Source organism: Pseudorasbora parva, chromosome 4 (assembly GCF_024679245.1).
Source record: "Pseudorasbora parva isolate DD20220531a chromosome 4, ASM2467924v1, whole genome shotgun sequence".
Taxonomy (NCBI): Eukaryota; Metazoa; Chordata; class Actinopteri; order Cypriniformes; family Gobionidae; genus Pseudorasbora; species Pseudorasbora parva.
Window position 1 is genome coordinate 15,661,364 of NC_090175.1, and position 12,499 is coordinate 15,673,862.

Sequence of the window (12,499 nt, forward strand, 5' to 3'; positions counted from 1 at the left end):
ATCATATATTTGATTGTGGCTCATATGATATAAGAATATAGAGCATACTAGATGAGTAAGGCAAAAGATATAATGCAATACAACACAATATGATTGAGAGTTAAATAAATAAACGTTCCTCAAATAGGCTACCTGATGTAGGCTATTTTACACCATAAAAAAAAAAAAGATCAAGTAAACTTTAGTTGATTCAGGAGCCCACTGTTAATGTTCATGAAATATTATATTTTAATACTGGGCTACATTTCTTGAAATAGTAACAATATAAAAGTTATTCTTACATTTATTTTAAATCATTCAAAATCAGTAAAGATTTAACAGAAAAAAGACACGTATATACCGGAATATAATTAAGCCTAAATATATAGGCTATTAGTAAATTTTAATGTTTGAACTCTCAAACAACGCAGAAAGGCATACATACATAGGCTAGCTAGAAGATTGTGTATAATGTGATAATTTAGAAGCCCTATAAATTAACTTGGGCCAGCAGATATTATACAGTAGGCTATCCTTCAGAATTCATTTTCCATGGATGGACGCAATTCAAATTCAGAATGAAGCGGATAGACGTGAAAGGTTGCCGACAGCGGTGACGTCTAACATCAGGGCTTGACGTCACCGCTGACTACGCTCGCGATTGGAGGATTTAGAGCGCGTCTCTCTGTTGAAGGACCCCACTTCCGCAATTCTACTTCGCATTATTCGGCTAATACATCGCTGTATAACATGTAATTTCTTAAGTAGTGCACAAACTATTGTTATTCAAAGATACGTGACAGACAGTACGTGTATATATTTAGCTGCCATACAAATTCAGCATGTGCTGATACCAATGAAATCTGGATTTATCCAGGATCTTTGGATTAATGTTAATTTCGTTCGCCACCTCTTATCTCTATCTGAATGCATGACAAATATAGCCTGCGGTTCTACTAATAGCGGACACGAGCACTGCTATACGAGCGTCGTCGTGATGTCAGTGAATTTTAGGTGCCCCCTCAGGATGCCTGAGTAGTTGCGCTCGCCAATGAGCGTCTCCTGTGTGAATGTCCTTCATTTCTCTGTCTGGCTAGTGAACTTGCCATCACGGATCCTAATTTGGGTTTTTAAAAGGGAAGAATATCACCCCTCCGGTTCACCGCTGCCCCTCAATCGCGTGACATTCTGGAGCGTTTAAAACAACTTTAACTGCGCGCGACATGGAATGCCGAGTGCTGTCGATTCAGAGTCATGTCGTGAGAGGATATGTTGGGAATAAATCTGCATCCTTCCCGTTACAGGTGAGCAGCTGAGGCGGGCACAGCACGACAATGCACTCGGGATTATTGTTATGTTAGTGCATGACAGCATGCTGGTGGAGAAAGGAAAGGTCACATGGTCAGTATTCATTTGCATGGAGTCTTGTGCAATTTAGAGAGAATTAAGTGAACTTCCCTTATCCCGAGTCTAGACTAATTTAATTCACAGAACTTGGCCTCTTGATGCTTGTTGCAGCGATATGCGAGCAACGAATACAACATATGCTTTTAATAATAGTAACTTGGATACATTTATATGCCACAGCAACTTAATAAAGCTCGTGTTGCCAAAACACCGGCACGTTAATTGCAATGAGACCAGCGACACGGCGGCTGTCATCATTGCCGTGAGTGACACTGCCGTTAATCACCACCAGAAATGATTCGGATGTCATTTAATCTCGGTTTTTGAAAGATCATTTGACATGAGGGTTCAAGCCGCGTCCAAACTATTAAACCAGCCTCATTAGCTTTTGAATGGCTCCAGCTGTCATGCCACCAGAAATCGACTGTCTTCCTATGAGCCCTTCATCTTCTGCATGCTCGCGCTGCCTTACGTTTCCAAGACTGACGTCACAGCCGGGAGACTCAATTCCTGCAAAATCGTGACATGTTTTTTTTTCTTCAGCGGCTCTCCCAGCCGTATAAAACCCACGCTCATGCATCATACATTTTAAAGATTGAGTCCCCGTGTTTCATTGGCAGTGACTGCTATTTTACATTAACCCTAATTTTTTGAAATTTTCTTTATGTTTGGACTCCGGGAGACCCCAAATCTGTACGTTTATTATATCCTAATCTTGCTACTATTAATAGTAAATTAAACTAACCTTTTATGTCCCCTTTAACTTCGTTCAATATATGACTGAGACAACCAACTTCTAGTAAGCAGATGTCATTTAAGTCGGCTTGAAACGGTGGAAGGTTGTGGTTTGCTATTGGCTGATCTCATGTAAGTGACAGGTTGTCCCCCCCTCGTGCCATTAAACACGTCATCGGAAAAGAGATGTTGCTGTAAGAGGGAGGGCAAGTTTTTGTGAGGGCATGTGCATAAAAAAAGAAATATGTGCACTGCTAAAGTATTCATAATAAACTGCAGTATTCCATAAAAATTATTTTCTTTGTGCTCCCCATGACTGTAACCCCCCTTAAAACTCAACAGAAACTCTTCTAAATAAGCATAGCTAAACATTAAAATAAATTTCCCACTTAACATTAATCTTACACAAAAAAACTGTCATAGCAAAGCATGCTGGGAGGTAGACATCTCAGCCCAAAGAAATAAGCTCATAAAACTCAAACAAATGAACCCATTCAGATTACTTAAAATGTATCAGTTTTGTGAACTCAAAAGACAAAGCAAGTTTTATATACTTACAAAAGCTAATTTAATTGAACTAAATTGTTTAATTTAAGTTTACCCTACTCAAGCCAATTAATTATTTTGAGTATTTTGGTTTACAATTTTGCCTTTTGTGACGACAACTCATGCCAGGTCTTCCCACCCCGGTTTATTGCTTACTTTATATATATTTTTTATTATTTATGAAGAACAAAGGCTGCACCATGTTTAAATAAATGAAACATGATTTTCACAAAATCAAACTCAAGATACCTGTCAAATTGTCTGGTTTACTGTGGTAATAATGATTGCAGTACCAGTTTGGCCACAATATGACATACACTTCCTTTAAGTAAATCTGGTTAAATGTTCCACTGTTTCAGTTCTATTTTGGGTTAGGGTTCTATATACCATCACAGACACTTGTGATGACTGCTTTTAGAGCGTGTGTTACTCTCTGAATGAACTTGTTTTCATGTTTGGAATGTGTCTTTGTTTGTCAGGTCATGGGGTTTGAGGTGGACTCGATCAACTCTGTTCAGTTCTCCAATCACACAGGTAGGCTGACTCAAACTTTCTGCTGATTTTCGGATGACAGTTTGTCACCGTGAAACAAAGTTAGTGGTTTGTTCGGTTATGTGGTTCACGTGTTTGGATAAAGATTCCCAAATGATGTCTTGTATTAATATTGAAATTGTCACATGCCCTGATGAGAATGTGTTACTCTATTATGGCATAATTTGTGATATAACGTGAAATTGATTATGACATGGTAAAATGTGTTAAACAGCACAGTCAGATAATATGTCACAATACAGCAGATGCACATATAGGCACCGAGGAAAGAATCACTAAAGAATTCATAAACATTAGATAATGTGCTTTTCAAGTTAAAGGGGGGGTGAAACACTCAGCTTCAGTCAATCTCATGTCAGTCTTGAGTACCTATAGAGTAGTATTGCATCCTTCATATCTCCAAGAAGTCTTTAGTTTTATTATATTTATAAAAGAAATATAGGCTGTACCGAGTCTTTCCGGAAAAAAACGAGCGCCTGGAGGCGTATCGTGTGGGCGGAGCTAAAGAATGACGATCGCGCACAAAGCGGTGATGTCCTCAAGCGTGGAGAAACTCATGGCTATTGAGCTCAGCTAATAGATATATGATCCAGAATCATTCGGAGGCTGAAATAAATTGAACAGGAGAAACAGCAACAGCAGGACGTCCGTCTCTGTGGTATGTACTGTATTTAGTGGCCTGTCAACATTTGTGTCTTTACTCGCAGTTTATGAGGACATGATTCGGTTTATGGACTATTGTATGCGAATAAACCTTAGCAGTAGCAAGCAAAACAGTTTTGCACATCAGACTAGTGTAACGTTATACAGAGAACAACAATGGAGTCCGTTAGCGCATTTGAATGACGAAGCACGCGATCGTGTCGTTTACTGATGTTTACTCACGCGACGGTAGCCAACAGCACAGACATTTGAAGCAGTTTTACTCACCGGCTGCTTCCAAAGCAGGATCAAACCTTTATCGCTGGGACCGCTCTGTCAAAAACACACTTCTTTGGTATGATTTGGTGAAGTCCTGACAGCAGTGAACGGTGGAGATCCACTTTGCGACGCGACTGAAGCGATGTTGTGAAGCTTCCCGTCATTTCTGCGTTCAAATCGGTTCAAATGCAGCGCTGCCTTCCCGGAATGCTGTGCTGAAGCGTTGAAGTCGCTCGACGTCACCCATAGGAATAAAGTGGAGCGCGGCACTGACTATAATGACGACTGGATCTGCACCTGAGTGAGTGTTTATGGGCGTGCATTTCCTCTCTCGCTCTAGTCACGCGCGTTCGCACCCTACCGGGAGAACAGCCCGTACAGCCCATACAAGGACCTTCCGATCTATTAACTGGAAGGAGTATTTTTAACACAGAAATACTCCATCAAACGTCCAACATTAGTTTTTGAAACTTTGTCTATGTTTAGGATGGGAATCCAAGTCTTTAACAGTGTAAAAAGCTCAGTATGCATGAAACAGCATTTCACCCCCCCCCCCCCCCCCTTTAATATTTTCAGTTAACCTGACACGCAGCCCCAAAAAACGGCTGCACTGACTTGATCAGCTAATGAACGGGATTAAAAATACATTGTGATTTGTAATGCTTGTTAACATCGGTTGCCATGTTCAACAGTTTGTTGTGTGTAACATAATTTGCATAAGTTTAGAGGCACTAGAGAATTTGTATCCTGATGGTATGGAGTATCGATCGCTTGGATGTCTCTTGTTTCGGTGCGCCCAAATGCATTTTCACATTCACAGAGTAATTTTCATTTGCAAATGCACTGTAGTGCCCCTTGACCTCTTAGTGAGAAGACAGAAACAGATGCTTCATTCAAATGCTTAAGCATATTGCATTCACATGTTTTGATGGTTCGTTTTGAACTGAGTGTGTGCGTGTAAGTGTATTTGGTAGCCGTTAAACAGACCACTGATCCATGTCCTTCAGTAGAGTAGGACTTTTGTAATGTGTTTTCATCTCTTTGGATTGGGCACTTGAATTCTGCTTCTTTAAAACATGTCCTGTTATATTTTAACTGAGAACTTTCTGCTTACAAGAGCAAAATATTCACTTGCATTTAGACATGCTGTTCCAAGCTCTTAGTTCTTCATTTACTCTTCCTAATGTTGTTCCACCGGTATGACTTTCTTTCTTACTTGAATCGCAAACTTATTTTCCAAGTCTATTGAAGCAAGTTCAAGAGATTCTTTTCCGATTCATAAATTGCTCTTTTGGGTTGAATCCTTTCAATAAACCAGCTGGTTCACCAAATAGGTCTGAATGATTTTTTCATAAATCACGACTGGGGGTAAAATGTGTGTTATTTTGGCTAGGTTACCTGCTAAAATTCGCATTCATGGGTCTATATATCACATAATAGTCACTTCAACCCGCGGACATAGAAAACAACCCGCGGAAAAAAACGCAGACTTGGCAACACAGGGCAGTCGAGTTCTGTTGACATTTGACAATGCGTCACTTCGTTGCTCTGATTGGTTGTAGCTCTATCCAATTGAGGTCTTTCCTGGTTCGGTTGAAACACACCCCATAATCACAGCCCAATGGAGCAGATCAGACTCATATTCTGAATAGAATTGAGTATGACCACGTCAGGCTACAAATTTGCTGCATTGACCAACTGAAAGCCACAGTGACTTCAGTGTGAGCTGTGCTTCACACATCGCTACACTACTGATAATGTTTTGCTAATGTAACCACAGCTTGATGACTTGGAACTTAGCGCATGATTCATATAGGCTACTTTTATAATAATTTTTGCAGCTTGAAATCTCCTGGCTGTATTAATTTACAATTGATCATGAGTTAAGTTTTTTTGTGAACTGTCCTTTTAGAGAAGTCTGTGTGAGAGAGTGCTATTAATATAATGAATATAGAATTAATAAAGTGCTATAAATGTTTGCTCTGGTGACCCAGGTGTCACACAGGGCTGTAGTCAAGTCCACCTTTGTTGAGTCCAAGACCAGGACTAGTCGAGACCGAGTCCAAAGAGGTTTGAGTCAATGTCAAGACAGAGTCCAAATGAGACAGACAGAACAGCAAAACATTCAATGTTAAAAAAAATCTATATAGCTGTAAATCTGAAGTCCAACATTTTCATTTTATTATAGTGTAATAGTTTCATCTAGTCTCATAACAAGTAGTACAGGTGTCACAAAAAATAGCACATTTCTGTTCCCATCTCTAAACAACAAATTTATATCTCAATGACAAGGAAAATACGATTGAACTTTCAGCGCTGCTTTCTAACCTCTTAAAAAGACTCGAATGCATAGGCTAACCCTTATGTTCGGAGCCGGGCATATACCAACCAATGCAACCAATGTCAATGGATTGTGAATTAAATTAATAACGTGCGGTTTATTATGCTTTTGTTTTGAGAAGAAAAAAAGCATATATTGCTGGACTTGGTCGAGACCAACTAGAACATTTGGCCAAGTCCATGTACAAATACCGAGTCCAACACAAGTCCGAGACAATAGAAAAACATCCTGAGACCGGACTCGAGTACTACAGCACTAGTGTCACATGCTTGTCTGACACTGCAAAATTTCCCAAACACTGTTTCTGGACAAGTTTCTCATAAACGCATCTAATTTCAAAGCCCATAAGTTAGAATAACCCTAGGTCTCGGATCAGTAGTCTAAACAACATGTGGCACAACCTACTTAGGCTATTGCCCCGCGACTGGCCTCCTGCTCTGCTCTGCTGCTTTCTCCTCCTCAGGGCTGTAACATAGTCTTTATCCACTTGAGTTTGGTTTTTAAAGCCATTTAAGTCTATAGATGGAGGGGCAGAGACTAATGCACCTCTGGCTTACTTAGCATTCCCAAACCAGTCGCCATTGTTAGCACAGCTAACCAAGTGACCGGTGGCTCTCGTAGGGATCTGTAGTTAAAGTAGTGTAAGTAGTTGGTGGTTTACGCCTGTGATCAAATTTGTTTGTGGAATGAGTCTTCAGCACATGGATAATTGAAATCATGGGTAACTGGTTTAGAATAAGTGGACGGTCATTTTGAAGGGGCAAACCTTCTGAAAAAGGATGCTGATTGTGTTTGTGATAAATTATTCATTTGGTGCTGTAAGTATTAGCCACTCTCAGAATCAGAAGGTACACTAGACTAGAGATTTGGCCGTCTTTTTAGCTGTCATCTCCTTTCTGTTGCTTCAGAGATTAATTCAGCATATTGGCAAAAACAAACAAACAAAAAAAACATGTATATAATATACTAGCCTGTTATAGATTTTTTTTTTCAAACTGTACATTTGTAAATTATTACAGTCTCTGGGAGATTAAATAATTTTGATCTCTCTCTCTCTCTCTCTCTCTCTCTCTCTCTCTCTCTCTCTCTCTCTCTCTCTCAGTTTTTTGGTAGTTTAATGGCCCTATTTTTTATTTTGAAGGATATAGATGTATGATATCAGCAATATTGTGAAATACAATATTTTAAAGTGTAATTTATTCCTGTGATGGTAATCATTACTTCAGTGTCACATGATCCTTCCGAATTCATCCTAGTATGCCGATTTTCTGCTCAAGAAACATTTATTTATAACATTTATAACAGCATTTATTTGAAAGTGATTTTTCTTGCAGCTTAAAAGACTTTACTTTGATACTTGATCCATTAAATTCATCCTTGTTGAATAAAAGTATACATTTAAACATATTGCTGTATCATTATCAATGTATACTTACATTTTTGTATTGTAGTCTTTCTTATTGCCCAGTAGTTGGCTCAGTTAGCCTGTAAATTACCTGTGGGTTTTTAAGGGAAGGGAAGATGTCATTTTTGAGTTCTGTTCACTCATTAGCTATAGAGGGCATTAACTTTGACCTTTGTCTAGTTAATGTACAGATACTGAGCACTCAGTTTTCTTTTATTTACATTGAAATTCTTGATGGTAAACCCTGGACATTATCCTCTTATCATTTATTGTTAATCAGCATCTAAATGTGTTATGATCCTACAGGCACAATAGGGGAAAAGCAGTATTATATACATCACAAAAAGTACCTTCTACCTGTGGGAGCGAGGTGATCTGCAAACTGGACCTTTCCACTAGGACTTTATCGTTTGACCTTGTAAATATATTTGCAGGTTGTGACATCCAGAGCTTTATCTCTGTTCAGAACATCAGTAGGCGCTGCAAAGCCTTATGGGTAGAAACAGCGCGTACCTCACGCGGCAGCTTCTGAATGCTTTCCCTGATCGTGATTCGCTGTGAAATCGAGTATCTGCATGATACGTGCGGGTGAAGTGTTTGGGATTAGAGAGCTCTGTGGTTCCAGCGGAGAGGCATTGCAGAGTTGCGGCAGCAGGAAATGATGACGACAGACACCCGTCTTATCACAGATTCCCCTTCGCAGTCATCTTCTCCCCAAAACACACACATCAGGTCTACAATGATGCGTCTTTTTCATCCAGCCCCTCAGGCTTTCCTCTGTTCCTTAGCAACAAGAAACCTGCCATGTGACCAGCTCTGTGACTCACCTGAATTGTGACATCACGGCTCCCGCGGCAGCAGCAACGGTCTCTGACGAAACTCTGGGGCTTTTGTCCGTAATCCAGACACATGCGAGAGTAGAGACACATGTCATGTGACCCGAGATCCGAATGAGATCTTCATTCTCATAGTGTCTCGAACTTCACAAAGGACTCATCAGCAGACACTGCATCAGCACTGGATTTTAAGGTGTGATTTCTATGTGTGTGTGACCTGTGATCTGTCATTACCCAGGTTACTCTCACTGGAAGGGACAAGTCTTGACGGCAGATGAGCTTCACGTACTGTATGAAGGGATCAAACTGAACAACGTCAACCACTACGACTATGTACTTACAGGTCAGTTCTTTGACTACCAGTCATGCCAGTGCAACTTTGTCTGTCACACTGCTGTGGATATTATTTGCATGCTTTGCTTAGTCATTTATTGAGCCTATAGGGATGAAAACAATTGAATGATGTAATTCCCTGATGGCATCAGACTCTTATATTTCCAGCTCTGTTCAGTTGGAGCAGTGTACATAAGGCCCTGTGTGAGACCCTAGAGGCCCAGAGGCAGTTTAGCACCATATCTATGGCCATAATATCATATACACATGAGAGTAGGCTCTTTTGTCTTGTGAGAGTAGCTGTGTATACACTATTTTGGCTCTGTGGACTAGTGAGAGTGGAAAAAGTGTTTTAACCGTTTACATGCATCACAGGAGAATTCTGGTCAGGAGGTTTTTTTTACTGAACATTTCCAGTACATCTCAAATTATAGATTTTTATAACAATATATATCCTTCTGTGCTGGAAATGCAATTTGAAACATTATTGGAATAAAATGAATGTCTTGCTAAGGGAAGTTTCACAGCTAGATTTTATATACCCTAAATACATCATAGACCGTAAAAAAATATCGATCTTAACTGTCAATAGTGACGTCACACCCCCTGTTTTTATAGCATTAAATAAATATAACTAAACTTATTTAAAGAACAAACACTTGACATTAAATCATTGTAATAAAAACTGCCTATAATGATAGAAACCAACTTTGGGAAAACATTTTGGAAAAGTAATTTGATTGTTTTAGTTCAATTTAAAATAACTGTTTTCTATAATTAAAAAAAAAAGGAATTTATTCCTGTGATGTAAAGCTTCAGTGTCACATGATCCTTCAGAAATCATTCTGATTTGATGCTCAAAAAACATTTATTGTTAATAATAATAGTAATAATAATAATAATAATAGTTGTGTATGTATGTATGTAAATATTGTTTTAATTCTCATCAATGTTTAACATAGTTTTGCTACACTGTAAAAAAATATTTAGAAAAAAAGTTACCTGGTTGCCTTAATTTTTAGTTAATTGAAATTAAAATTGAGTTAATACAATGAACATTTTTTGAGATTCAACAACCTTTATTAAAATATTATTAAAAGATTTTGTAAGCATATTGGGTAATTGTGTGTGTTTTATTTCTGATGACGCAGTGAAACATGCCAAATAGTGCTGTTTTCATGATTTATCTTTTTTTTATGTGGTTCAGATACAATATTATTTTGAGTTTCTATTTATTAAACAAATTTCCTTCATTGTATCAACTCAAATTTTTAATTTCAGTAAACTCAAAATTTTAAGGCAACCAGGTTAATTAATCAGGTTAATTACTTTTTTAAGTTAAACCAACAAAAAAACAACAAAAACTTTTGTTACTTTGTACTTTTGTTTGTGAAAGACAACTAAATTACACAAAATGTTCATAACTTTTTATTAAAATGTATTAAATATTTTTTAAATATAGATTGAACGAGATATGATAGAACAAGAGTAAAACTATCAAATCTATATATAAAAGGATTTTGAAAAGTAGCAAAAATAAATAAAGACCGCAAAGTGGTTACAGTTATACAATTTTCAAATGACTAAATATCAACCCCTTGGTATAAAACTGCCGGTCTTTGAAGACGCTCCCAAAGGAACATTGAGTATTGCATATAGGCAAGCGCTCCTTTTCTTCAGAAAATCAAAAAATCGAATGTATTATCGAATGTTTGTCTTGTGCATCCAGTAGGTTTGTGTTGAGTTGTCTGTAACGGAGAGGAAGTGAACACATCTGTCTCACTCTGTAACGGCGCTGCTAATAATCAGCACCGGGGGACCGTAGAGGACACATGGTCATAGAGTTGCAGGTCTTGCACGATCACCGCAGACTGAGATGATGTGCTCTGTCAAGTTGGTTAGCGGGCGAGAAATCTCTGGTGCATGAGTTCTCCTTTATCATCACCTTGAAAGGAGAGGAAGGCACAGACTGGGAAAAGGGAAAAAATGGGAACATGGGAATAGAGGGCAGTGTGGGAAGTATTTATATGCAGTTTGCAGTCCAGTAGAGCCTGATAAATGACTGATTTTAAAGATTCTGCTTGTTTATCAGGATCATTACTATGATTATTTATTAGTAATATGTTTATTTAGCAAGAACACATCAATTGGAAAAAAGATACATTTTCACAAACATCTTAAGCAGCACAACGATTTTCTACATAGTTATAAGAAATGTCTCTTGAGCAGCATTAGAATGGTTTCTAAAGGATCATGTGACAAGGAAGACTGGTATAAAAAACAGCTTTGCTATCACAGGAATAATTAAAAATGTGAAAATGAGCATTTTAATATTTTAAAATTTCACATTTAAAGAAATCTAGTATTTGACCATGTCTAAACATGTATTAAAATGTAAAACCTACAAATATGTAAGCAGTTAAGATCTGCAATACTTTGAGCAACTAGACTATTATTTAATAAAGAGCCATACAGGCTTACTAATTGTAATATTAATAATAGAAATATTAGAAGAAAAATATTTGAAGTGGTCATTAATTGGCCCATAATTATTGCACAAATAGTATTTAGTACCAAGAAATCTCAAAAATACCTCAAAATATTCACTAAATATTTCTAAACTAAAATATAGAACATTTATTTAATTGAAAAATAGTTAAGGTGTACAGTCACATTTGACTATGATAGTAAGGAATACCTCAGGGCTAAATACAAGAAGAGCATAACTTTAATGTTAACAATGTTGCATCTTCATCGATCTTTATAATAAAAAGATGCTGTAAATGTTGTTGATGTAATAATCAATGCAGTGTGTGAGTGAGTGAGTGAGTGAGTGAGTGAGTGAGTGAGTGAGTGAGTGAGTGAGTGAGTGAGTGAGTGAGTGAGTGAGTGAGTGAGTGAGTGAGTGAGTGAGTGAGTGAGTGAGTGAGTGAGTGAGTGAGTGAGTGAGTGAGTGAGTGAGTGAGTGAGTGAGTGAGTGAGTGAGTGTGAGAGTGTGTGAGTGAGTGTGTGAGTGAGTGTGTGAGTGAGTGTGTGAGTGAGTGTGTGAGTGAGTGTGTGAGTGAGTGTGTGAGTGAGTGTGTGAGTGAGTGAGTGAGTGAGTGAGTGTGTGTGAGAGTGAGAGTGAGAGTGACTGAGTGTGTGACTGAGTGTGTGAGTGTGTGAGTGAGTGAGTGTGTGAGTGAGTGAGTGTGTGAGTGAGTGTGTGAGTGAGTGTGTGAGTGTGAGTGAGTGTCTGAGTGAGTGAGTGTCTGAGTGAGTGAGTGTCTGAGTGAGTGTCTGAGTGAGTGTCTGAGTGAGTGTCTGAGTGAGTGTCTGAGTGAGTGTCTGAGTGAGTGTCTGAGTGAGTGGGTGGGTGAGTGAGTGAGTTTGAGTGAGTGAGTGTGAGTGTTTGAGTGAGTGTTTGAGTGAGTGTTTGAGTGAGTGTTTGAGTGAGTGTTTGAG

The 12,499-nt window shown here is 38.4% G+C and overlaps 1 protein-coding gene across 1 annotated transcript in view; it reads left to right on the forward strand.

Annotated features, from left to right (window-relative positions):
- Positions 1-687: 687 nt before the first annotated feature.
- Positions 688-12,499, forward strand: part of pdxkb (pyridoxal (pyridoxine, vitamin B6) kinase b) — a 26,953-nt gene continuing 15,141 nt past the window's right edge. The window contains exons 1-3 of the mRNA XM_067441046.1: positions 688-1,283; positions 3,147-3,201; positions 8,961-9,065. Of these exons, the coding sequence (XP_067297147.1) occupies positions 1,203-1,283; positions 3,147-3,201; positions 8,961-9,065 (241 nt within the window). The 5' untranslated portion in view covers positions 688-1,202. The remainder of the gene's footprint in view (positions 1,284-3,146; positions 3,202-8,960; positions 9,066-12,499) is intronic.